General features: G+C 41.4%; 1 protein-coding gene across 4 annotated transcripts; it reads left to right on the top strand.

Moving 5' to 3' along the window:
• The first annotated feature begins 824 nt into the window (after positions 1-824).
• LOC101876786 (sodium/glucose cotransporter 1) lies at positions 825-27108 on the top strand. Of its 4 annotated transcripts, XM_031047836.2 has the most exons (16): positions 825-911; positions 2753-2824; positions 10092-10196; positions 12282-12341; positions 12683-12787; positions 17368-17473; positions 17690-17770; positions 18883-19103; positions 19729-19864; positions 20636-20743; positions 21761-21911; positions 22519-22687; positions 24702-24917; positions 25219-25261; positions 25675-25713; positions 26307-27108. In XM_031047836.2, the coding sequence occupies exons 1-16, from the start codon at positions 825-827 to the stop codon at positions 26420-26422; spliced, it is 1815 nt and encodes a 604-aa protein (XP_030903696.1). In that variant the 3' UTR covers positions 26423-27108. The 4 variants fall into 4 exon arrangements, with proteins under 4 accessions (XP_030903696.1, XP_005147848.1, XP_012984156.1 ...); XM_005147791.3 differs by lacking the exon at positions 25675-25713 and having other exon boundaries at positions 25219-25321; positions 26202-27108; XM_013128702.3 differs by lacking the exon at positions 25675-25713 and having other exon boundaries at positions 25219-25321; positions 26226-27108.
• Positions 27109-27901: the final 793 nt, after the last annotated feature.

Below are 27901 nucleotides of genomic sequence, written 5' to 3' on the forward strand. Positions count from 1 at the left end.
CCTGTTATAATCAGCATGTTCACATCTTTGTGATCAGCTATTTTGCTTAGCTTGATTCTGAAGTCAGAGGAACAAATAAAGGGAGAGCAGACCCAAGCTCTGATGAACTTTGAACTTATTTGAATGTGAAGCTGATTAGCTACAATAGAGAGAACCAACACCACAGTCAAACACCCCAAAATTCAGCACAGCAAGCTCTTGGATCTAAGTCTTGTAGGTCACAAGCATCTTTACCTGTATACTTGTGAGAGATGTAGGCAGCTTCAGGTTGTCTTCCCAGAAATACAGGGCTGTTTCTCCACTGAGTAATGCTGCTGATTTGAGAGATGACACAGGGTGTCCTAGCTCCTGGACCCCTGGGTTTTCCCCAGGTGCCAGGTCACTCCTCCTCACAGATAATTGCTACCATCATCATCTAAAAGAACTGCATCTTCCATGACTAGACTTACAGGTACAACCACTTGAGGAAAAAAAAACAGTATTCAAACACAGCGAGGTAAATATGCGGGTTTATTGCAGCCAAGCCACTCCTTTCCGTGCTCATTCCTTCTCAGACATCCGCTCCTGGATGTTAAAACCCTGAGCACCTTTGGCAGGGCAGTTGAACTCTGAAACCTGCAGCACCTGTAACATCGAGCAGCAATATTTGGGAAGGAATTGTTGTCTGAGGAAAAGCAGCAGCTTCAACTTGTGGCACATGGGAGACAAGTGAATCTGAAGTTATACATTATATAAGACGTAGGGGATGAAAACAGTTTATCATTAACCTGAACTCTGCAAGAAGGACATAAGGAGAGAAGAAGACAGCCAGAGAAGCAGCCAGGATGGAATCCAGCGTAAAGATCAACAATGCTGCGGACATCTCTGTTATTGTCATCTATTTTTTGGTAGTCCTGGCAGTGGGACTATGGGTAGGTTGGGATTTTATTTTATTTTATTTTATTATTTTATTTTATTTTAATTAGCAGGTAGTTTAGAGGGTCTTGGGAAAATGGCTCACTAGATGAAAATGTGTAATTGCATAAAGATTTTGGTGCTTAACTGAGATAGTTAATGAGTGCATGGTGGGGAAAATGTGGGTGTTTACTTGGAGAGGGGATGGCAACCTGTGAAGGCACCCATTTAGGTGGATGAATGGAACTAGGGGGAAAGTGTAGTAGTGAGGTGTGTGTGGGGAAGGAGCTGAGAGATCAGATCAGTAAATGTCAGGCTAGCTGTGGTCTCTATTAGGAAGCAGGTGAGCAGATGGGGTTTAGCACTGTGGAGCGCAGTGAGAATTGGTGTGAGGTGATGACTCTGATCATGATCGTGATCTGTTCATGATCACAAACCAGTGCCTCCTGCCCTCATCCTGGCAATGCTTGAATGTGCTGAGGACTACAAGGGAAAACTCTGTGCCTAATCTGAAAACAAAGTGCAGTGCTTTCACAGCTGATGGAGGAAGGCAGATACCGTCTTATTGGTGTAACCTCAGTGCTGAGGTGTTTGAAGATGACAGGCAAATACTGTGAGCTACACAGTGTAAGCAGTGGAATGTCATTAAATTTCATTTCCTTGGGGCAAGCTCTCCTGGTCACCCAAACACCTGACCATTAACAAGCAGAGAGGAGGCATTGCCCCTCAGTAATCCTCTGATAGCCAGGAGCATCCCAGGGGTCTATTTCACAGTGCAGAGAAGTCAGCTGCAAAGCAAACATCCCTTTCTAGCAGCACAGCAATGTTTTGGGGAGCTCCAAAGATTTAGACTGTACACAAAATGGACTCAACATTTTCTTTACCTCTTCTTCACGATCATAAGTGCCAAAAACATAGCAAAAGCTCTGCAGCCCCCAGTATATCTGAACACTTTGCTGTCTGCAGGAGGGAGCTGAGGCTTTGCCACCAATATTTGGATGTTGCTGTAGTTGAACTTCATATTAAAGGTCTGTGACAAAAAAGGGCTGATCCATGGCTTATCAGGCACTTCTATGCTGAGTAGTTTCTTTCCAGCAAATAATTTCCCAGTTGCTGTGTGTAGTTAAATGTAAATCTACCATATTTACTTCCTTTCTTCTGCATCAGAAGAAAAGAACAGGCTAATTTCCCCAAGTCTTCTTTCTTTATTTGCCTGTTCAAAGTCCATCAGAAGAGACAATGGGAATCCATTATTTGGATCAGGGTCAATAACAAAAACTGGATGAAGCTTCCCTCTAAAGCCCATCCCTTGACTAATACAAAATGAGTGTGTGAAAAGGCAATTTTTGTTAACTTCTTTTCTTGACCTTTAGAGAGAAGTGGGTACAATGCTGATATCTCTACAAGAAAACATTTTTATCTGCTGGGGCTAAAGAGTATTAAGTAAAAGAGCTACACACTTTCTGTTAATGAACTTGCAACTTACAGTCTTTTTTGATGCTTGGAATCAAAGGCACCCCTGATGAAGTGCTCATATGCAGTTTTATTTCAGTGATCTTTCTTTGGTTTTGTTAAATTTCATTTTATTTTAATGATTGGCACTGTAATGAAAGGTGAAGCAACGGAACTTGTATGGTTAATGTAGACCTAGATACAAATCTCATTGCTCAAGTTGTATTATTTTCTTCATCATGTTTGTTCTTTTTAGCCACTCTGTTTATTTCTTTCACTTTGCCCATTTCTTTCACTTTTATCCCTTCCTTCCAGCTGTTTATTCTAGTCTGTGGACAGCTGGGTTATTATACTTCAAATATGATTCAATCTGTCTTTGTTTCTTTCCTTCTTTCTTTTCTCACAGGCTATGTTGTCAACCAACCGAGGGACAGTAGGTGGATTTTTCCTGGCTGGACGAAGCATGGTTTGGTGGCCGGTGAGTGCTATACGTTGTGTATATACAGAAAGCATTTGTATGTGTGTATCCACTTCCATATGACTATGCCTAGTCCTTAAATGTTAGGTATCTCTACAATACTGTTGAGACTATGATGGGTATTTCATGTAGATGCGCTTCAAACTCTTGCTCTAGTTGTGGTGACACAAGGCAAACTGCACAACAAAAGCCACCTGATAGGTAGGCAAAAGTGTTGGGGAAGTTGTCTGTGTTGAGATCTGAGCTGGCCTGATTATGTGAACAACTTGTTTGAACCCGGACACATAGGTAATGTCAGTGTAGACAAATGCAGGCTTTGCTTTTCAGCCCACTTTAAAACTTTTTATTCCTTTCACTGCTCTTGAAGCTGGCTCATTGCGAGGTTATCACAGAGGAGAATTGATTCACTGAAATTTCTCCCTGAATTGCTCTGTTGTTTCCACTTTTGGTAACAAGTTCTGGTCTGTAGAAGGAGACAATCCTAGAAATACTGTGATAAGGTTGTTAACTGGAAAATACAGTTTAAATTTATTGAAAGATTATTTGTGACTTGCATTATTTTTCTTCCGTGGATCTGTATTCTCTTCCAAGGTGGAGAAAAGGAGTCACAGGCACAAAACACGATCATAGCCGTCCATCAGGCCTGTGGCAGAAATGGTATTAGAAACAGTTATCTATTTCTTTCAGATCATACAGTCTATTTAGTGTGACCTCTTGGAACAGCAGAAAACTTGGACAAACCTGCATTGTCTGTACTGGTTGTATTGTTCATGCTTCCATGGTCTTAATGGAAATCCTCAACATCCCTGATCTTTCATTCTTTCTCCAAAATTGTTTTTGCACTTCATTAAGATTTTTGATTCAAGATTCCACCCACTTACTGGCTTCAGTAACAGGGTCAGAGAGAGTGAGAGTAAATATTTGTTGTCTAACAATTTAGGAATCTTAAAGTGGGCTGCAGAAATCCCTACACATCTTTCAGTCTTCTTGATCTTCAGGGAGCTGCTCTCTGCTTTTAGAGGGATTGGGCCTCTTTAATGACATAAAAAGATTAAAGACCAATGACAGTAAAAAATTTCCTCATTTGGTATAGTAGATCTAAGAAAATTAAGGTTCCATTGGAAGATCAAGGAAAGAGAAAGTTTCCAAGTTATTTTAAGGTTAATCCTATAATTCTAGGAGGAGAGAATAAACCCAAACAGATCACTTTGCTTAACTGTCACTTTAGTTTGTGGGCTGGTTTTAATCTTGTGCAATTCTTGTATGCCTGTCAAGGGTGAATATAAATACCCTTTTGTGCAGATGTAAATTAAGATGGAAGAAACAAGGCAAGAAAGACTCACCATAAAAAACTGCTGTCTTGTGCAGTGGCACTGAGAATGCCTAATAAATCCCCTAAGACCCAGGGAAGATTATCTAACAGTGAGTTCTCTGCTGACACAAACCCAACAGATTCAGCAAGCTTCAGTCTCCAGGGGGGAAACAAAAAGGATGACCCCAGGGTGCAGTGGCTGCTGCTAGGATCATCTCTCTCTCCTTCCCAAACTCTGTGAGCTCAGCATGGATGAAGTGCTAGTCATCAGTTGAGTCCTAGACCACCCCTTTGGGCCTTCCCTTTGGAATGCCAGGAGTGTCTTTCTGCACCAGAAAAATAAACCCTTCTTGCTATTCTCCCTGGTATCACTCAGAATAAACAAAGGGCAAGCACTCAAACCACAAACTAAATACCAGGTCAGCAGCACCACCTTGGAAAGTTTGCCTTGGATAAGGAGAGATTCCAAAACACCTATTGCCATGGTTTAGCAGGTAGATAGGATGTCCATCACCCAGTGCAAACTGGGCTGAAATGACCAGGAAACCAATGAAAGTTTATAGAAAGTTCAGTCAAAGAGGTGATCTCAGTTCTGCAACAGCTAATGCTGTGTGTACTTTTTTACTTATTTTATGCTTTGACTTTAATGTTGTGCCACATCAGGACTAGCTTGGCATGGTTCTGGAAACCCCAGATACATTTCCACAGAGTGTAGATGGGAGGCAGAGTGAGGGAAGTTGTTTTGTAAGTGGACTCTTATTTATCGTATTTCTTCCCTGTAATTCAGCATAAGGCCCCTTGCTGTGTAACTGCTTTGTGAAACACTTGAAAAGTTGAATTCCCTTAAAATAATGGTATTTTTCAGTGGTTGTGCATGTTCTGTGCTCTCCAGGGCAGGCATAAGTGGCTCTTCTGACCTCACAGGGAAAGAGAGTCATTAGCAGTGTATTAGGATCTCTTACTGATGAGCCTGAGACAGGGATTCAGTTCAAAGATATGATATAATAGCTGTTGTTTAGTAGATTAGAGGAGACCCTGGTAATCAAGGGCTGGAGGTTAGTCCCACTTTTGATATAGATTTTGCATATTAGTCACTGGCAAAATTGTTACTGAGATTCAGTTCCTCAGTGTATAAAGTAGGAGCAGGACACTTATCCTGGCTATATCTGTCCAGCTGTGCCTCTGATTGTTGGCTCCAGCAGCATTCATGAAGCATTTTGCAGAACCAAGCCCACAGTTGGTCTTTTCTGGCTGTTCTGCTGGCGTAATAGATCACTGTGTTTGTTCACTGGGATCACTGTCCTTGCGCAGTGGATGTGCTAACTCAGTAGTTCCAGTAGTTGATTAGGGATCAAGGTATAGAATCACATTCTCACTGATTGCCAGAAATTGACATCATTGTTGGTTAATCATAATGGTATGAAATGCTGTGCCCTCTCCACAGTCTTTTTACAGAAAATGAGAGAAGAATCTTCAAGGAACTGGTTGTGGTCTCTTGGGCTTTGAGGGAAATGTCTTCAAGAAAGACATATATGGCTCTTCAGATCCTCATAGCCAGCTCTGCTTTTGCCAGAAAGACAAAGAGAAGCTCAAGGAAAGTGACAGCTTTGTAACTGTGGGCCTTTCAGACTGAACTTTAGCTTGTTTTGTTAGATGAAGGAGTTAGGTTCAGCAAAATACTTTCTACCACTGTAGGACATGAAGTATCTGTTCTTGGAGAACAGTCATATGTTGCAGCAGGCACTCTCACAGGATATACAGGGTTTCATGCATAATTTAAATAAATTTCAGAGAAAGAAGAATAATGAAGTGATGAAAGCTCTGGTAGAAAAGGAAAAGTTCAATGCAACAGATTTCTGCAGAATCCGTCAGAATTTTCCAGCTGGACAGGAGGTGTTCTTTCTGTCTCAGAGGACAAAGGTAGAAAGGTATCAGATCAGCCTTCTTGCAACTGTGCTGTTCCAACAGCTACAGGGTTTGTTGGAAGACAGAGGCACATTTGATGTGTATCCATCTCTGTTCCTTAGTGAACTGGGAAGTGAGTAAATGTGTTTTGATTTGGCAATAGTGCAGTACATAGAATTTGCAGAGCAAGTGGGAAAGAGGAATAAAAACCTATTCTTCTCTATTTGGATCTCAAAGCCTTGAAAGGGTGGCAGTAATACTTCATTGTAAGCAATGTACTGCTTTTTCCAAAGTGAAAGGTAGGAACTTATTTTTTCCTAAGTTTTCAGCTAGGAAAAATGATGTTGCAGGGAAGAACTGTGAGTTAAAGAAAAGCATGGATTGGATATAGGATCTTAGGTTGGATATAAGGAAGAAGTTCTTTCCTGTTAGGGTCGTGAGGCACTGGAATGGGTTGCCCAGGGAAGTTGTGAATGCTCCATCCCTGGCGATGTTCAAGGCCAGGCTGGACAAAGCTTTGGGTGCCATGGTTTAGTGTGAGGTGTCCCTGCCCATGGCAAGGGGGTTGAAACTGGATGATCTTAAGGTCCTTTCCAAGCCTAACTATTCTGTGATTCTATGATTCTGTGGACTGTGTCAAGGAGCACTTCTCAACAAGGGAGGGAGAAATTTGTCTAGAGAAGAGAGGTTTGCAGGTGACCCATGGGACAAGTGATACCTCAGGGCAAGGCTCATGATCTGCTGCTGATGTAAGGGAGCCTCTGCTGTTCTCTGTAAAGGGGCTAAAGGCCACAGACAAGGTGTGCTTGGGATGGGGGAACAGAGTTTGAAACCAAGCTAACACTTTCAAACAGGAAAGGGGATGTGAGTGGCATAGGATGTGTATCAGCCATAAGCTGTAAAATCTGCATGCTGTCACTTACTTGAAGAGCACATTGCACATGGAATGGAACAGCAAGCACTGGGATGTCAATGCATCCTCAGGTTAATGAAAAGAGCAAGGTGAAACTGTTAATGGATAACATGGGAAGAACATAATGATGATAATCTGACTGCAGCATGGTGATACTTTTCCTGAGCAGGGGACTCTTGTTAAAACCTGATCTCTTAAAATATTTTATAAGAGTTAATGTTCCACGTTTGCCTCAGGTTAGTGCAGTTTTTTGTCCTCTCTTTCCCTCTTAACAGCTTTTGTTCCTTTCAGTCAACTTTCTTCTTCACTCTTCCTCATAGATTGGGTTTAAAAATCAATTCACTAACACATTCACTGAGAGCAGTTAAAAATTGTTTGCCTCTGTCCACCCCAGTTTCAGCTCAGTGTTCTTTAGGTGTACTGCAGCATCTCCACAGCAAATCATGCAATTCCAGTAAACAGCTGTTTCAGTACAAAAATACCACAGCACTAAGTTCATCTGCCTTCTTCCCTTTATCATTAAAGTACTGCTGTGACAGATCAGGAATTTCTCTTTCCCCTCTGGCATCAGCAGCTAACAGGATACAAGCACGTCTGGTAAACACTCAGCTTGCTTTAACTATGCCACAATTGTATGGGTAACAGGCATCTTCCCAGCTATGAAGTTCTATCTTTCCATGTCTACATAACAAGAAAAAAACTTGTTTGAAATTGCATCCGTGTTTGTGTGTGTTCATCTTACAGTTCTGCTGCATGGGCTGTTCCTTAATTCAGAGAAGAGAATTTAGAAAGTGTGGTATCTACATTCACATTGTTTTGTCCTTATGCCGGCCCTAAAGATCTTAGTAATTTTGCATTGTTTTTGTTGGGTTTCATGGTTTTCTTTGAATGTGGTTGTACTCTGGGCAGAGTTGGGAACACAGCACTGTCAATGAGTGCTGCAATATGGCCTGGGGTGTCTGGCACTGAGCCAAAGCTTACTACAGCTCTCAGTTCTTCAGGATCTTCATTAGCTGCTTTTGTTAGGTGGATCTGCTTGCAGAACATTCTGAGCTTCTGAAACAGGAGAGGGAACACATTAAATAAAATCAGATATTAATGTGGTTAATCTTTTCTGGTGACTGCATTTCTAGTAACCTAGATTTAAGTTTAATTATTCAGTCTCCAGGGAAAGCACTGGAGAACAGTGCTAATGCTTGGCATAAATGGGTCTTGCTTCTTCATGATCATTGCTGGGAAACCACAGGTGCTGTCACAAAGAGGTTAGAAGAAAAGGTTTTCTTTATTACCAGTGATCTCTCTGACTTGTTTGCTAATGCTTGTTGCAACACTTATCATTCCTGTAGAAATATCTGCCATATGACAAACTGGTTACATTTCTGTAGGGCACAACCAGCTTCTAGAAACCTGTAAAAAAGAGGAAAACAAACTCCAGCACTGCAGAACTGTGTGACCTTAGTGACATAAATGTCCTGTCACAGCAAAAGAACAGTTTGTCTGAAAAGAGACTAGAAGAAATCAGAAGATCAAACTGAGGAAAGGAGAAAAAAGTAAGCTTGGAAAAGAAAGTGGAATCCTCTGATGAATTTTATTTGTACATTGTATATAAAACCTTGGGGAGGGAGATCTGTTTTGTGATTAGAGATCAGGCTTGTGAGTTGCTGTGCCTGGCTCTAGCATAGCTCTATAGAATAAATCTGGTATTCAAAGGTGGATTTCTAAAACAAAATCCTTTTTATCCTCTCAAATCTCAGGCAGTCATCCCTGTGCTTGTGAAAGATTGATTTTTACTGCTACTGAAAGAGCTCACTGCAGTGACTGTAGACCTGGAAATTTTAGCTATTCACTTTATATATATTTTAGGACCCTAAAAATCTCCCAGTGAATTGCAGACAAGGAATATTTCTCCCTTTTGTAAGGTGACTCAAAACATATTCCAACCACCTGCACTTGGCAGCTACATAAGAAGAATGTGCTGTATGTAGGTCCTGCATTCCTATGTCTAAAACCCCTATTTTCAGGCACCTTGGGATCTTTCAGCACGAGAGATCTGCCTCAAATGAAGCTGGTCAGCAGAGGTTCTTTTGCCTACTGCTTATGTGCTTTTCTTTGATTTTTAACCCTATTTCCTGTTTTTCTTTGTAGCTCTCAGGAAAGATAGAAGTGAATAAAGCATTGCTCACTCGCCTCTTTTCATCTCAGAACTACTCCGGCTCATATGTCTTCTGCCCACAATACCCAGTCCAACCTCCTTTTCATGCTTGAATTCTCACCCTACGTCCCTCAGTGTCTGACCCTGTAAATCATTGTTAGGCATTTCTTCTGCCTTTAATAGTTTCATTATGAAGAAATGAAGCTCCTACCTTTTCTCTTTATCTTTTCTACTGCCTGAGCTATTTTATAGAGAATTACAACTTTTGGCACTCTTTCTCTTGTGAATGGCTCCTGCCTGTCTGTGATCAACATAAACCATTATTTTTTGTTTAATCTCTCCCTGTTCAGCAGTTCCTAATATTTGGGTTCTTGGAGATCCGTCATTTCTTAAGTAGAACTCCTTGATCTGCTAGTGTTTGTATCTTCCAGAAGCACTTTCTCAGCAGATATTTCTTCCATGCAGCTTTCAGAATTTAATTCAGGAATCACATCTTTTGATGGAAAGTGAACCAAGTACAAAATCTGTTCAGCTCTCACCAGTAATACATTTAGCTCCACAGACTGTGCAATATGAAGTAGCGAGTGCCAGTCTGACAAGTGGATATGCACTTATGGTTTCCTACTTGAGCAAGAGAGATCACAGCCTTCCCTAATTCTTTGGATATCATCCAAATGTCAGTCAAGTTTTGCAAATATTTAAAAATCTGTATTTATGTAATAAACTGTTGGACTCTACTGGAAGAAATCCTATGCAACATCCTGGTTTTCCCCATCATTGTAAATATGATGGTTAGAGTGTCAGGTTTGAGGGGGAATGGTAAGAGGGAGTCTTGAAAGTTGTCAAGGAAGTCGGTTGCCAAGTCATTTTTATCATCAGCCTTAGATGACAGATGGGCATGAGTTCAAAATGCCAAATGAACATGATTTTTTCAAGTAACCATGAACAGGACCTAAGAGCCAAATATTGTTCTTTCTGTTTCTAGGTTGGTGCTTCTCTATTTGCCAGTAACATTGGCAGTGGACATTTTGTGGGAATAGCAGGAACAGCAGCAGCTGGAGGAATTGCCATCGGAGGATATGAATGGAATGTAAGTGGCATGCATTTAAGTGAACATATTTGTAACATCAGCTTTTCTGCTGAGGTTAATCAAAATAACGTTGACTAATAATTTAGACTGTCAAAGTTTGTGTTTGGCAACACTTGTTTTCTGTACAAACTACTAAGTGCCAATGTAATCTACTGTTTAGTTCATCCTCCTTGATCCTTGTCCAAGCCACTGGGAAAAAAATGTCCCTTTACTTTTGAATGGGGCTTTTTAGAGAGTGTTTGAACCAAACGAATCAGTGGATTCTCTTCCTTATACATATCTTGTGTTTACTTTCAAAGTGTATTTGTAAAGACCCCTTTCAGACTGCAGGATGTTGGGCAGAGCTTATCAGTTTTGTAATCCACAGTATTTTTTACAGCATTTTGCTGAGTAGAATTGTTGAAGGGGCTCTGAATTCTTCACAGGCTGTAAGAAACCTTAGGCATCCTTCACAACCACCTGCATTCCAAAAATCTTTTCCTCTTTAGTTTTTCCTTCCTTTAATTATGTGTGTGATTTGCTTCCAGTTGCAGACTAGGGTAGAGATATTGAAGCTGACTTTATATTAACTACTTGGGGTACCAGGAATGGTGTTAACTGCAACAGGATGTAGGTTCACATGAGCTGATTCAGTCCATTCCCTTGTATTCTCAGGCACGATGGGGTGTGGACAATAATGCCCTTGTTCTACATAATTCACCTTCACAGAAGGGATTAACACTACACAAAGAATTTCATGAGTATACATAGGTTGATACTTCCCTTAATTCTGCACAGGGAAAGAGGCATACCACCCTCAGGGATTTGGCTTTTTCCATTAGCAAGTAGATGGTTGCTACACATAGTCAAGTACTTGTATGATATAAATATTTAAGGAGAAGGATAAAGGCTAAAATGAACTCTATGAGATGTGCACAGTTAATTTGTCATCTTTCTGTATTTGATTACACTAATTCTGTACCAAACCTGGTTTCCCTTCTCATTGTACCAAAACTAAGCAAAGTGAAACAGAAAAAGCGTTGCTCAGAATTTCATGGTATTCAAAGCTTTAGGACCCATATCCTTCTTCAAACATACCTACCTCTTACACTTCATCTCCCGGGAGATTCTCTGTAGACTAATATCAATACACAGTGTACAACAATTGTTGTTTAGGAAGAAGCAATGATGCATGTGTGTATTTGAACAGGTACACTGTGTAATTCATCACTTATGTTTTTTTTTAAGTTTTATTACTTATAGTGGAACTGGCATACAGATTAATAGATACAGTGCAAATATTGCTCTTGACTGTATCATGTGGTTCTCCTCTTAAAAGAGATACCAAGTTTGACTGTTATTGCCTTGTCTATCACTGTTACTCCACTGAAATGATTTCTAATTTGTGTTAGTATGACAGCAGAAGCAGTATTTCTTGTCCATCTTACAGTTTTAATCTAAGGGCAGAACTTAAAAGATGTAGTTAAAAAAGCCCTTTAAGCCCTGTGGACATCATAATGCAGGGCAGGATTTTGTTCTAGATTTGTCCATTTAAATATGTACAATTCTGCATCAGACAAGCCATGGCTAGCCATTCAAGTCAGAAAACTGTGACACTGCAATACAGTAAGATCTACAGCTCACAAAATACACATGGTAACACAAAATAAGTTATGAAATGGTAATGTAGGAATACAAATACTTTACAAAATGCATGTGGTAGATCTTGTACTGTACATGGGGTTGTTGTAAAACACACAACCATCCAGACAGACCAGTGCAGAGGCAGTTAATGATCAAAATAATAACCAAAAGAAGCACTACTCTCCCCAGTAGCTATATTTTTAGGTGTTACAACACACCATTGCAGCATGCTTGATTCTGGGTGGGAAGGTATCTTGCATTAGAGGTTCTGAGATCAAGATGCTAATAAATAGGTCTCAGGTAGCAGACTTCACCTTCCTTAATATTTTGTAGCTCACCCCCACACCACACAGGTTTATGTGGTTTCTGTGGTCTCTAGCTGCTACTGGGCTTGATAAATGGGCTTTGGAAGTTCTAGCTCTAGAGAGGAAACTAATTCAGCTGATCTTGTCTTGGCTACAGGCTCTGATATTTGTGGTTGTCTTAGGATGGCTGTTTGTACCCATCTACATCAAAGCTGGGGTAAGTCAAAACAGTATGTTATGCTTTTCTTTGCTGGTCATATTTATGGATCAGGTCTCGAATGTTGCAAAGCATTATGAATGGCAAGAGATCCCAGTATGCTAGGATTGTACTACGTGTGGTTTTGTTTGAAAAGTGAGGAGTCTGTTCAGAGATCTGAGCTGAGAAGTACTAGGTACTCTTACCTTGTTCTCCTGTGATTCCTGGAGCTACTCTTCCTTGCAACTGCATTTGCGGCTCCTCTCCCTTTGACTCTTACAACGTCTGAGTAGCAAAAAACTTCCTCTAATTTGCTTTATGTGTGTTCCCCATTACCTGAAACCTCAACTCCTTCCCTGCAGGTGGTGACGATGCCAGAGTATCTGAGGAAGCGTTTTGGTGGGAAACGGATTCAGATCTACCTGTCAGTCCTTTCACTGATCCTGTATATTTTCACAAAGATCTCAGTAAGTAAAACTTGTAGAGCATTTCTTCCATCCTACATTGAGCTAAAGAAAAGAAACTCCTATTTACAATATTGTTCACCCAATTGGTCAGTTGTTTCTGATTTGGAGCCCTTGAGTTGAATTGGCAATGTCTCCAGATGCTTGTTGTGCTTTCTTTCTTTTTCAGGTTTTAAGGTTTACTTATGCTTATGCTCTCCTATAGAACAAGTCAGAGTGGAGGGAAGCTTGTACTGTATTACAGTCTATGGTTCTAGGGATCCCTGAAAAACGTAGCAGGAGATTTTTTGTCCCCAGACTTCATATTTATCTGGTTTAGCATCCTCTGGTGAACACGCCATCATGAATGCAGTTGAGGGAAAAGAGCAAGAGGGCTATGGAAAATAAGAGAATAACAGGGATTAGAAAACAAAGGAGTGGGGAAGTGGAAAGGAGAGGAATTATAACAGCTGAGGTGAAAGGAGAAGAGAGGAGAGTTTCTTTTACTGAGCAAGTGGCTGGTATAAAGTTTAAGGTGCTATGAAGTTAATGTTTATGAAGTAAGTGGTTGTGTTGGTGTCAGGTAGTGAAGGGAACAGGTATTTTCGCTATAACTTGAAACTACCAAGCCTCTAAAGAAGTCCACAGTTCAGGCATACCTCAATCTGTTGTTTTGCAGAAGTTGCCATGGCAGATTACTCTTTGCCCTCTGAATAGGAGCTGAGTGATAATAGTGCAATTTAAGCTAAAAGATTGGCCTTTTGCTCTCATTCTCACATCTTCCTGACAGCCAGTCCTTAGAAAGGTTATAAATTAAACAGGTTGGTACTGTGGAGTTGTTAATCTGCTGCTGTAGTGCTTAACTACCATAATCAAAATCCCAGGTATGACAGAGTTCTGGCAGCTCTAGCAGCCAAGAAACTCCTCCAGTCAGATGACTTACAGTACTGTTCTGCAACACATGTTTGTAATGAGCCATCAAGGTGTTACAAGGTTCTGAATTAATTATCTATCTTTATTTCCAGCCTCTACCACACCTAGGGGTCTGGTCTTGGCATTTCACCCCATTTCAGTTGGAGTGCCTTGGCCTTGCATCCAGTGTGGTCGGGAGGCTGAAGAACTCTCTCCTGCTTCTGTGGTCCTGTGAAGCAAAGCAATAATCAAGAGATCTATACAGCAGCAATTTACCTGGACTGCACTCAACCAGTGGCCTGTCCCAGCTTCCCATCAACCCAATTATTCCAGATGTGCATGGGGAGTTGCCATGGAGCTGGAGCTCTGTGCCATGCAGGGGAAAAATCTGGTGCACAAATTCCTCTAGGCATTTCTTTGGTTTCCCCCATCTGCCCAGAACAACTCTGAGAGTGTCTGCCCCATGTACAAATGTGGCTCAGATTCCTGTACTGTACAAACATGTCTTCTGCACTGTTGTCTTATGTCACTCTGTTTTGTAGTGCAGGGTTTGCCCAGGTCTGGTTTACCTGCTGTATCTTATTCAGAAAAGGCACAACAGTCAAAGTGCTTGGAGGTTTCAGGCACTGTCAGAGGCTGTCAGAGTAGGTGTTTCTATACCCCACTATGCAACACCAGACCCTAATCGTCTCCAGATGAGCCAGCTCCAGAAGCAGAAAGGGGAAGGCTGTTTCATCCTGGACCATAGCTAGCTTCTTTGTACTGTATAGAGATATGCATACTGTGTGAAGCCAGCACAGGTGTCTCTTCCAGAGGCATGCTGTGTATGTGAACATACCCATGTGTTGACAGCCCATGTCATAGTCAGCTTGAAAATTTGCATCTTACTTCCTTGACTGCTGCCTTTGCAAACACTCCCTTGTGATCTTCAGGGCTTATTGAGAATTGATATAGAAGCATGGGTTTCTGCCCTGCCCTTAGCGGGCTGTCACACCTGTCAGTTTGCCTGGCAGTGATACTCACTGCTGTTTAACCTTGTAGAAGAATGACATCTTGTTTCTGGGATAGGTATTTCACATCCTGCTTCTTTGATATGTGGAAATATCCAATTTTCTTAATAATATGATTATTACAGTGCTTTCCAATGAACGATAGACCATGTCAAGGCATGCTCTTTCTGGCACAGTGCCCACCACCATATGATGCTCAGATTCCCTTTGCACACCTTTTCTCTTTTCCTGCACATTTTCTGTGTATTCTTGGTTGATTTCTTACCTTGTTTTGTCGCTAATCAGCCACTTGCAAGATGAGGTCATGCTGCAAGGTGTTGATCTTTGGGGTCAGGACACACAAGATCTTTGAGCTTGAAGCATTTCTGTTGCACAGGCAACCCACATGTAGGTGTATCCTAAGCATGAAGTGCTTTGTGAGCAGTGCTGGTAGCAGCTCGCAGGGCCTTGCTAGCAATTAGTGTTGCTGATATCAGTCAATCAGTCATTATGCCAAAAAAAATGGCCTAGTAAAAATGAAATCTTGATGGAGAATGATTGACTGAGTTATGACAAACCAAAGGGAATTAAGATCTGAAAGCTTTTGCAGAAATCAGAACCTGCAAACTTGGATTTCCAAATGTGTTCCAGCATTTTCTTTCCATTCATTGTGTATAACTTCAGTAGTAAATGTATGGGCATAGACTTACCAGGTGGAAGAGGAAGGGGAAGGATAACTCTTAAGGCTGCATGGTGTTAGGGGATAAAGAGCACGTGCCACTGCCCTGACTCCCACATTAGCATTGCAGCTGGATTCACTCAGTTGGCACGTGCTCTGCCAGTTGTTCCTGCATGACCTGCACATGGTTTTGGAATGACAGTATAAAGGAAAGATTTATGCTCTTCAGAGATAAGGTAAAGATTAAACAGTGTCCATAAAAAAGTATAAATGGAGAAACAAGGAAATATTGGAAGGCAATAATCTAATTGGGAAGGAGGAACAGTGAGGTTGGAAGGTAACTCAGCAATTTACAGGAGCTGTTATATAGTTCAGGATGCTAAATAATTAACTATACATTTCTTTCTGGGGTGTCATTTTAGGACCATTAAATTTTAATGATATTTAGGCTAAACTAAAGCCAAGAACAATTTAAAAAAACCATCTGGGACACAACCTGATCAACGGTATGAAAAGATAGGAAGAAAGTTAATTACAGCAGAGAGAAAGGACAAAGGGTGTGGTCTAACAGCCACTGGGGATAAGAGTTAGAAGTCGTGGCTCCCAGTGCCTATAAGAAATCAAATAGTCTCAAGCTGCTCCAGAGGCAGAGTTTTGGGAGTGGGACCTCTGTTGTGATTCAAGTTCTTGCTTCACATTGCTTTCTGCATGTGAGGGCAGTAGGACTGGAGAGTCTCTTGCTGCAGATGTCCTCACCTCTTCCTTATTCTTCAGAGTGAGCTAAGGGTGTGATCATATCCCCCCAGTCTTGGCTTCAGTGTCTCTGGAATGAAGAGGGTTTCTTCATCCGACATCTCCCAGATAGCCAGACTCCATGACTGCTTATTGGTGTTACTGAGGCCTTACCTCAGCCTAGCCTGGACCAAAGTGGTGCCAGTGCCTGCTGTGTGATCACAGGCTCTGGCTGCCCACAGCCTGACCTGTGGAACTCCTGCTCCTCCACCAAGCTGCTACTAGCAGCTGCCCTACAGCAGTTGTGTGTGCTGGCTTGACCCCAGGGCACATGTGATGGTGTTTATCTTTGTTTCTCAAACCCTGCATATGGACATTTTGCAGCTCCTGAGGTCACTGAGTGCTGACTTGTACTGTCAAATGGGGGTAGGATTCCCTGTATAGAGTCCTGTATAGGTGGTGTGGTATACAGGAAGGAGGCATGCAGGTGGGATTGGAGATGAGCTCAGGATCTGGATGCTCAGGAGAAAGGATTGGCCCAGATGCAAACTCAAATGAAAGCATAATTTACAGTAATGCATTACAAGTGCACTGGAGTAGATTATTTTGATTGCAAACTTGGGTATATAACATTAATGCAAATTACCTCTAAATCAGGAACTGATTTAATATGATTAAAATCCCAGAGTGTTGCTCTGAAACCTGAACAATTCCTGTCTTACGCAAGAGCTAAAGGTCTCTTCTGTTAGCCAACTGATGTCAGTTATTCTGACAGGAACTCAAAACTAGAGGTATGTTTGCCTCTAATGCAAATGCACCATTTGTCCTGAACCGGCAAGACGAGCTATACCACACATGTGCAGGCAATAAAGAAAGAGTAAGTGACTTATAGAGCAGCATCACGTGAAGAAAACCAACCTGTGTCTTGGAGATGTCAGAGGCCATCCCTGTGCAGAGCAGCAAGTGTCATCTCAGTTTTAAGGAACTGGTTATTAAGCTGTCTCTCCATGTAAGCACAGAGTAGTGAGGTGACTCCATGTCCAGCTGAAATGACCCATTGAAAAAGACCTGGAGGTTCTTTGGGAAGTGTTACAGCTCTTGTAGAAAGCACACAGCAGTGAGAGGAGACTGGCAGTTGTACTAAAATGGCCTCTATTTTCTTTTCGGTCCTTTCTGGGGGTGTGTGCAGTACTATATGGGATCTATGTATTTCAGCACCCTCATTGTGAATGTGTAATACACCATCTTCCCAAATTTATACATTGCTTGAGCTATCATTTTTTCTTTTCTAGGCAGACATATTCTCTGGAGCTGTATTTATACATCTGGCCTTAGGCCTGAATCTTTATTTGGCCATAATTATCCTGCTTGCTATTACAGCTCTTTACACCATCACAGGTGAGTTTGCAGAGCAGTCTGATAAATCAAAGAAGTTAGGGGAGACAGAGAAAAGAGAAGAGGGGAGGTGGGTAAGAGGGGACAAATGCAGACCTGGAAAGGGAGTTACAGTGGTTTTGAAAGAGAGAGGTGGTGACAGGATGAACAAATCAGGACTTCCACTGAGGCATTTCCACAGGGAATAACGTATTTGTATTGTGTTTTCTTTGCCATTAGGTGGCCTTGCAGCTGTTATTTACACTGACACCTTACAAACATTTATCATGATAGTGGGATCCTTTATTCTCATGGGGTTTGGTAAGTAAATCAGATGAATAAACTGGAATATTCAACCACAAATCCCACAGTGGCTAAGGAAATGGATCCTGCAGTGTGGAACTCTCTTATCTTAACCAGCAGATTTCAGTTCTTATTCCTATTTGTCATGGAAGAAAATATGCACATTGCTAAAACAAGGCATATTGCCAAGCCTTTTAGTTACTGAGACCACTCCATCTCCAAAGCACACACGAAAGTGTAAGGTAATAACTAGCATCCCATGAGAGAACAGGACTTGTGATGGCTAATGAGATAAAAGCAGAGTTGTTTGCAGGTGATAATGATACTCCTGAGAAGTTCAGAGAGTATCTGGTTTCGAGTAGATTATAATTTCATAGATATTCAGATGCTAATACATGAAAATTTCTGAGTCAAAGTGAAAAACTGTTGGTCCCATTGCATGTTTTTAGCTTGTTTCTGGCTGCTAGCCTGTGTTAAAATAAAGCAAACATATTAACACTTTAAGTAAGCCTTGTTGTTGATCTATGAACGTCATTATATTGCCAGCTGGACAGAAGATATGAACTGAATGTTTATGAATAGGACAGTGTATGTATCCAGAAGTCTATATGCTTTTTACAACAGAAATGATGCTGTTAAACAGAATTGGAAGGATTATAAGAAAGAAAGATGTAGTCGTAAGATTGCAAGAATTTGTAGTGTCCTTTCCCTATCGCCTAGGTACTCAGGGCTTGGTTTTCCTCTAGCTAGGTCTTTCACTGACATAAAATTATTCCACCACTGTTATAATACAAGAAACCTCAAACTGACCCAACCCTGCGTCAGGTTCTGCCTACATTAACAGTGTGTGGAAATAATGTATGGTCATTTCACTTCTTGGCAAGGCATGTGTAAGAAATGTGGAGGCAGTGGAGCCTAACCCAACATTTGCAAGTTATGCAGAAACCTAAAAAGGAAGTTTACTTGGGTACTTAGACTGTGTGTGCTTACAAACACCCTGTGCTGTTTCCTGACAAGGTTGCTGTGTGCTAGCTAGGGGCTCTGTACAGCCCTGTTCAGGAGGTTTTTCTCTTCACTTTCTCTAGCTCTATGTGAGATCTTGATCACTACTTTCACTTTCTGTTTTTCAGCATTTGCTGAAGTAGGAGGGTATGATGCATTCATGAAGAAGTACATGGAAGCAATTCCATCCAATATCTCCTATGGGAATACTACAATAGATCCAAAATGCTACACTCCTCGGAAGGATTCCTTTCACATCTTCCGAGATCCTGTCACTGGAGATATGCCATGGCCAGCGCTCATCTTCGGTTTGAGCATCATTGCTTTGTGGTACTGGTGCACAGATCAGGTAATGTGGAAGCCATCTGTCTTGGAAATGCTGAACACAAAACTGCAGTCTGGTGTGACCCAGGGGTGCTCCTTCCCCACTGTGATTCACAGCTGGGTCACACAAATGGCACTTATTTCACAACTGGTCAGTCTAAACCCTTCCCACGTGTGAGAAGATTGAATGGGTGTTCTTTCAATTCTTCTTATGCACTCTGTGTATAATCTCTTATATTTTGTGTGTGACCATATGTAAAAACACAGAGAGGTTGTTATGTGAACATTAGCTTAGGAAACCATGCATTGAATGATTCCTGTCAGACTGGGTCTAGATACGATACCCCATTCAGTAATACTAATTTGTTTCCTATTTGTGCAGCTTTCATCTTTGCATGAAGTCTTGGGAGGATGTTCTTTATATGTCAAGTCTTTCAGTCTGGAGACGCTTCCTCAGTCTATCTCCCTTCTCCCTACAGCCTTTACTTATTTCAAATACAGCCTTAGATTTTCATGTAGTTTTTATTTTTCCTAGTGACAGAAACAGATCATAGGCTCTTTCACTGAGGGTAGGAAGTACTATGTTCCTGGAACTTGGCATGGTGTGTTCATGGAATGCTGCTCTTGGTTGAGTCATGTCTCATTGACAGGTTATTGTCCAAAGATGTCTCTCTGGCAAGAACATGTCCCATGTGAAGGCTGGTTGTATCATGTGTGGATACTTGAAACTCTTGCCCATGTTTCTCATAGTGATGCCTGGAATGATCAGCCGAATTCTATATACAGGTATGCATTTGTACATGGAAGTGCAAATCTCTTCTTGCTGCCTGTCTTTCACTGCCAGTCTCAATTTCCTATTCTCTGTCCGTTCCAAACAACCTGTTAATTATTATCTTGTCACCCAAATTGCCCAGACACATGTATACAGAAAGAATAACTACACTGTAAGAAGCCACAGGTCTTCCTCTTTTCCCTGATCCCAGGTTTCTGCTAATCCTACTGCTGTCTGTTTTAGGGGAGAGAAATTCCACAGTGTTTCTCCCCAGTTATCTGTTAGAGCCCACTCTGGTTGAATAGTGGAAAATGCTGTCCAGGACTGGCACTCTGCTGGAAGTCAGAGGAAGAATGTCATCGGTCAGACAGCAACCCTTTGGGCCACACAGTCCTGAGTGCAGCGTGAGGGAAATGCCCATCTCCCGTCTCTCTTAACCATCAATATGTTTAACAGCAGGCAAGGGAGAGATGTTCAGGTTGGAGGGAGGGGTCTTTGTGTTCCTTGGCTTGTTTTTCTACTTGCTCTCCTTGTGTTGTTCAGTTCTGGTCTGACAAACCAATGCTGATTTGTTGACCTGAAGCACTTTTCAGTACCCGTTTAGAGAGGAAAGAAAAGGTAGAGGCTTAGAGTAGCCTTCCTCCTTGCCAGCGGACCTAGGATGGTATCAAGCATGTCAATTCAGTGATTCAACACAGAGATAAATTTTGGAAGCTCTGCTAATTCGGGAGCAATCTGTTGTTTATATGACCTTGTCTAACCCTGTCTCACTATTCTCTCCTCAGATGTGGTGGCTTGTGTTGTGCCTGAAGTCTGTCAGGAGGCCTGTGGCACTGCAGTTGGCTGTACAAACATTGCTTATCCAAAGATGGTAGTGGAGCTTATGCCAAGAGGTAGGATACTGCCTGTGTTTGTGAGTTTCTTTTAGGAAGGGTGAGGCTGACAGACTGTAAAATCAGGTGGAGCCCAAGTCCTATATTTAGTTCCCAAATTCTTGCTAGAATTATGTACTGCTATCAAAAGTACAGCCTGTATTAGTTGTAGCTGTAGGCGCAGAATAGCTACAAATACTTGGTGATGAAATGGGAATTGAGCTCCCTTTCTGAGAAGGTAAAACATAACCTCTTTGGCCAATGATTTATAGAAACTGTCTCTGTCAGGGTTTCTGAGTTGGAGCCATACACCTGGAGTCCTTTTGCTAAACCTATTGAGGTGGGAGAAGAAAATGTTCCAGGTACCCATTGTCCCACAGGACACCTGTTCAATGAGAGAAAAAAGGCACCACAAAGTGCATGTAGAAGATAAATTTCTGCAGAAAATCAGAGGTTTTCTGGTTCAGAAGGCTACAAAGACAGATTAGGGTATTATACACACCAGGGTACTTCCCTGCTATCTTCAGTACTCTGCTGTTGTGTTATAACTGTTGTACATAGGATTATTAAAATACTACAGTACTTCCTCACACTGTTTTGACTAGATCATGCCATCTGGAAAAGTGGCTTACTCTGATTTTCAAACAATAAAAGAAACTTCTTTTTTGCCAAGCAACTGGTTTGTAAACCAGTACTGCAAGCAAGTGAGCATTTGCCTGCAAGCAAGAGAAATCGTTTTTATAACTGTAGGGTACAGTCTGCTTAGTTATGTCAGCACTTGATCAGGCAGCATTCACAAAAGAAGTACCTATGCTCCAAAAGCTCACGAGCTGTCCTGTCACTGCCGTAGGCAGCTTTTCCAAAGCTCAGCAGGCATTACTGTGCTTGCACTGTGAGAGAATATCAGTCAGGCATCAGCACGTGAATGAGCCAGACACACTCAGAGCTGCCTGGCTTGAAAGGGACACAACAGGCCTGTGCCACGTACTGAGACCCTCACAGAACACTCAGCCTGGTTCATATGTCTTTGTATTGCAGGTCTGCGGGGTCTGATGTTGTCAGTCATGTTGGCCTCCCTTATGAGCTCCCTGACTTCCATTTTCAACAGTGCTAGTACTCTGTTCACTATGGACATTTACACCAAGATTCGAACACGACCATCTGAGAAAGAGCTTATGTTAGCAGGAAGGTGAGTGCAGCCAAGCCTCCTCCAGCGGTGCAAACAGCAAGCACTAGGTGCATACGGGCCGAAGCCTCCAAGGCGTGCACCGAGAGCCTGGGTGGAAACCTGCTCCCACGGGGTGTGGGCAGCGCAGCAGTGGCCTCCTGTGGTCAGACAGGCTTGTCCCACAATACCCTTTCCTGGTGGAAATGCCCCCTTGCTTCCAATTTAATTGCCAGTGCATGAAGTAGCTAAAGTAATTCTCAACATTTCCTGCTGCTGTTCAAAGGGAACTGCTTTAAGCTATCTTCATAGGCTTTATGCTACACCATACTACAGCATCAATGAACTAGTTCCTCTTGTTGATCTGCTATTGATTTGTCTCTGGACATAACAAACAAAGGAAAAAAGTTATTTCTATGTTTTGATTGCACATTGAGCTGTGTGCTGACAGCCAGCTGACAAACACTATCCAACTTGGATTTCTTTTGTATATTCAATGGACACTGGCCATTACAATCGATTTTGCTGGTTGAAATACAAAATAGACATTTAAATTATTAATTGCTGCTTTTTTCTTTCTGACAGATGCTTCTAAGCAGGTGACTAAGTGAATATCTGGTTGTGTTTACAGGGCATTTATGTTACTTTTAATTGGCATCAGCATTGCCTGGGTTCCTGTGGTGCAGTCAGCTCAAAGTGGGCAGCTCTTTGATTATATTCAGTCAGTTACCAGCTACCTGGGACCTCCCATTGCTGCTCTCTTCCTGCTTGCCGTCTTCTGCAAGCGGGTCAATGAGCCGGTAAGTACAAATTAGGAAACAGGAATGCTGCATGTTCCTTTAGGCACTGTGAGAACTGCCTGTTTTGGTTTAGTGTCTTCTATTAGCAACTTCTTCCTGTTTATTTAAATTCTATTATAGTCCAGGGATTCTGTTTCCACACATCAGGGCCTGAGGTTTCAGAGGTGAGTTTGAAAAAGTTCCTTGCTAATCTGATACAGAAACAGTCACCTATGAATTCCTACATAGCTCTGAAACTTGGGTTACCTGTCACTTTGCCAAGAAGTGTCTCACATGGATAATTTATGGAGATGTATTTGAAAGTAATCTCTTAGTGTATTGGTCACAAACTGCTTTACTACACGTCACCTTTCACATTCCTCTGGACCACTATATATTTTGTCAGTGCTCTTTTAAATAACTTGCTGATGCTTCATGCATTGTTTCCTGCTGCTTTTAGGGCCTAGTCTGGGAATAACTGATTTTGATTCATAGAGCAGTGAACTGAGAAATATTGTACTTGAGCCTTTGCAAGTCATTTAGAAGGGCATGAGGTCTGTCACATGCTTTAATAGGACCATAGGCCAGCTGTGGTAACTGAGGTCTCAGACATCCTGAAAGCTCAGTACTCAGGAGTTCAGTTTCTCTCCTGTAACACTAGGAACACCAATACTTGCCTCTTGCTCAGTTTTGCTTTAAGGAGTTGAGTTCAATGATAAAGCCTTGAGAGAGCAAGTTTCTGAATAGGGCTCAAACTTTTCTCACTGTTTCCTCTCGAGTGCAGTTCAGTGGTTGTGTGTATAGCCAAGAAAAGCCTATTTTACACAGAAGGGATATTCCCTTCCCTATCCCAATATGGCTAAACCTCACAAATGGATTAAATCTTTGCACACTTCATGGAAAACTGTCATTGATTTTAGCTGGAATTTTACCTGAGTAAGGATTCAAGTATAATCCTTAGTGATTTGCATATCCTGCACAATTTAAATTTGGGTAAATATGGAAACCAGCATCAAAGCTTCTGAGAATTGGAGCCTTGCATAAGATAAACTCAAATATTATAATTACTCATAAGATTTATCAACATTTCTTGCTCAGAATCATTCTTCTTTCTGCCAGAAACAGAAGTAACTGTCTTGTCCTACTCCAGACCTTTTTGTATCTTTGACCACTGAATAATAAAACTGCTTTGTTCATAAACCCAGCATCAAACCTAGAGTATTTTTAATCAGGATTTATAAATTTGTGTTGCCGTCATAAGTTTTTTGACTTCACAGACTCTGAGAATGGTTGAGATTGGAAGGTACCTCTGTACTAGTGCCACCCCCTATTCAAAGCAGGGCTAACAAGAACAGGATGCTCAGGTCCAGTTGGGTTTTGAATATCTCCAGGGATGGAGACTCTACAGTGTCTCTAGGCAACCTTTTCCATGTTCAGTCATCTTTACAGTATAACAAAAAAAGCTCCTGTTTAAATTGAATTTCCCATATTTCAATTTGTGCCCAGACATACCTGTGTGTCTTTTATACTTGGGGCTGCAGTAATCTATACCTAGCAGCAAAACACCCACCAAAAGTATTGAGAATTAACTTGTAACTAATTTCTGTTAAGGTCATTAGAAGATAAACCAGACCCATATTTAAGAGGAATCACACAGACACACTAGCTTGCTCCATCATGCTAGAGCTGTCAGGGATTCAGCCCTCAGAGGTGAAATGATACAAGAACAACCCTTGGGTTATGTAGTCTGTGGCTGGAGCCTGTCCTTTAGGAGTGCATTGTGTGGAGACAAATGAACTTTGAGAAATGAGCTGGGTAAGTTCCTTCTCTGAGTGGCTGAACATTGCTCCTTTCAGTTATATTAATACACTGAGCTGTAAATACGGTTACTGAAAGTATCTGGATAAAGCCTATGTGCCAAAGTCAGCTTCACACATAACAACCTCCATGTTTCCTCCAGCAACTATTCAGAGCTTAGAGCTATTTCCATGCCTGAAATTACTTGTTTTGGTAACTGCTGTCACCTTGTCTGCAGGGTGCCTTCTGGGGCCTGATGTTTGGGCTGTTGACTGGACTCAGCAGAATGATTGCAGAGTTTGCCTATGGGACTGGCAGCTGTGTGTCCCCTTCCAAATGCCCATTCATCATCTGTGGGATTCACTACCTTTACTTTGCAATCATCCTGTTTGGGGTTTCTGCCATCGTCATTCTGGCAGTCTCCTTCATGACTAAACCCATCCCTGACGTACACGTGAGTATTACTGCATTCCTGCTCTTCAAGAAGTGGAACTCAATGAAACTGCTAGGTTTAAACACTATTTGTATTATATTATAAATGGTATTTGGTATATTACCTCCTGACGTCTCAGCTACTCACATCACATAGTCCTTGTAAGAAGGCCAATGAGCTAGTCTTCATTTATCTGTCACAAATCTTCAGTAACTCCTAATAATCTTAGACATTGACTAAATAAACATTTGGTCTTGCTCATGTGTTGGCCAGGCTGGTTTGTCTGGTGTTGAAATTCATAAACTCATTTGTTTCATGGCAGCTTTACCGCTTGTGCTGGTCTTTACGGAACAGCAAAGAAGAACGTATTGATCTTGATGCAGATGAGGAGGAGACCAAAGCTGATGAAAAAGACAAGGAATCAGGTAACTGCTGAATATGTAGAGATTTTATCAACATATTTGTGTATCCTTATTTCATTCCTGAAGGAACATTAACATGCTTGATATTTAAAGACATCTTCCTGCCTGCCCAGACAACAATAACACAAACCCCACATATTTAAATGCCTGGTAAGCTGCCTTTTAGCAATCCAACAAGCCTAGCATAAATCAGAAGTGGATTTGAAAGGAGAAAATCTTGCTATGTAGCTAGGTGGCAGTGCTGGACTAAACCAATGGAGATGCTTTAGGCGAGATGTGGTGTGTATTGGCAGAACTGCCCACAACTCCAGCACTTGGAATGAAACAATGAGAATTCACTTGGAAACAGTAGCCAGGACTGAAGGAGCAAAGATCTGGTGTAAGGCATCCTGAAAGTGAACTGCCAGACATCCATCTGGGCAAAATGACCTGCTCTCTTAGCTGGTTTGTGGTTCAGCTGCCAAGTTCCTTTTCATAAATATGCTCAAATTCATCCATATGTCTTTTAATTCAAAGTGTAGAAAGCATTGAAAAAAATGAGTTCAAGCTTTGAAGCACTTTGCTTCTCCAGTATGAAACCAAATCTCTAGGCTGCAAAAGGTGCAAGTGTCTTCTGCACAAGGCTCTCTTGCAACATGTGGGAAATCACTTTTTCCAGCTGAGCTGCGAAAACACAATATTAACTTGATTCCTGTACTGCCTTGTACTAAAACGTTTCCATGTAACTATTACCATAAAGCAGAACTGCTGGATTAAATACAGGAGTGCCCTCAGTGTCGTGGTTTAAATCCAGCCAGCAACTCCGAACCCAGGACACTCAGTCACAGGGATCTTCTAACGTATGCAGTGGTCTATTTCATGACTAGTGTGTTATTCCTTCCAGTTCACGAGGAAAGGGAAGAACCAGGATGCTTCAAGAAAGCATTCAACTGGTTCTGTGGCTTAGATCAACAACAAGGACCCAAACTGAGCAAGGAGGAAGAGGAAGCGTTGAAGAGGAAATTGACTGACACTAGCGAAGTGCCACTTTGGAGAAATGTTGTGAATATCAATGGCATCATCCTATTGACCGTGGCTGTATTTTGCCATGCCTTCTTTGCATAAACCTCTGATCACAGTTCCAAATTGTACTGTATTGTCAAACAAAAAGTGATGACTTGTAGATTTACAGAGTTAGATACACTTAGTGTTTTCATTGTTTGTAAAAGTCAGGGTGATTTACTTGCTGATTATGTGAGCATAATTTCAACAATCTGAAGATGAAGGCCATGGAGAGAATTTCTGGTCAGACATTGAATCAATGCAGGGCTAATTGAGGTTCAGAATTTCCATCCAATATTCTCTCTACTCACGATACATTTCGTATTTTAGGTGCAGAACAAAGCTGCATGAGCCATATTTCATATCAAGGCTTGTGAACTACCTTTTAGGGTTGACGGTACTAGTTTGATTTTCAACCCTTCTGATCATTCAGATATCTTTTTCCTTTGGCTATGATGATGATTACAAAAAAGACACAACAACTGAGGGACCATATTATGAATTCAAATTAAAACATCATTTTTGTTCCCTCCAAGTATGGGATATTTTAAGGAAAGGATTCATGTATATACTGATGTATTTGACACTACATCTCATTTTCCATTATCACTTTTTCCCCCTTTTTCTCACTTCTCTTTGGGTTGTGTTTCTCACCAACCATCTGCATTGTGAAATTAGGGCAAACATGGCTTGATGATCCTAATAAGAATTCTGCTTATGACAGATTTTCTATTTCAGGTTATCTTCAAAAGGTCCTCCTTTCTTTATATTTTGATATGTATCTATACTTGAATGTGAAGCTTTTTTATACAAAATACATATATTATATATACACATGCAATACACTATGTATATGTACTATATAGTATATATCTTAAATATGTATGTATGTACGTGTGTGTATATATATATTTATTTCTTATTGATCAATTTCCATCTTGGTACATCAGAGTTAATCTCCAGCCACGACTACTGGGACCTCTTTATCTTAGGGTTGGTGTTACTGCCTCTTTTGATGGACTGTGCTCCAAACCAATCCATGCACATGGTTAAAAGCCCACAGCATCAGAGTGCTGGATTTGCATTTTTCCTTCAAGCACATCTGAGGGCTCTGCGCTGCTTTTCTGCAAAGCTGTAAATCTTTCTTGTGAAGATTTCATTGAGAAATAGAATTCATGCTTTACAACAGCATGAGTTAACAGTTCATGAAGGAGAATGATCTCAGCTGCGGGGTATCAGCTAAACCAGTCTGATTGTCTCCACTTGGTAAGTTTGGTACCAGCTGGAGATACAGGAGAAGACATTTACCACTTGAAAGCAAAAAAACCAGTAGATCTTCTTATCATCTAATTCAGCTTCCTGGGGAATCAAGTGTCAAAAGAAGACATCGGTTGCAGTAGTCAAGCTGCACCACAATTCCTTGTTCCTCTTGCACTCATATTGTGGAATGCTGCATTGTCCCAAAGCATTTCAGTGTGATTCTCCAGCAGGATGCACTGGACTTGCCAGAAGTGCATCTAAATCGGAAGCCAGTGTAGTGTC

This window comes from Melopsittacus undulatus, chromosome 12 (genome assembly GCF_012275295.1).
Source record: "Melopsittacus undulatus isolate bMelUnd1 chromosome 12, bMelUnd1.mat.Z, whole genome shotgun sequence".
In the NCBI taxonomy this organism is placed as follows: Eukaryota; Metazoa; Chordata; class Aves; order Psittaciformes; family Psittaculidae; genus Melopsittacus; species Melopsittacus undulatus.

Coding starts and splice junctions, on each gene's coding strand:
- LOC101876786 (XM_005147791.3), top strand. CDS start 825: ATGGAATCCAGCGTAAAGATCAACAATGCTGCGGACATCTCTGTTATT. Junction 17,474..17,689: donor AGCTCTTTACACCATCACAG/GTGAGTTTGCAG, acceptor CTTTGCCATTAG/GTGGCCTTGCAGCTGTTATT. Junction 21,912..22,518: donor GAGCTTATGTTAGCAGGAAG/GTGAGTGCAGCC, acceptor TTGTGTTTACAG/GGCATTTATGTTACTTTTAA.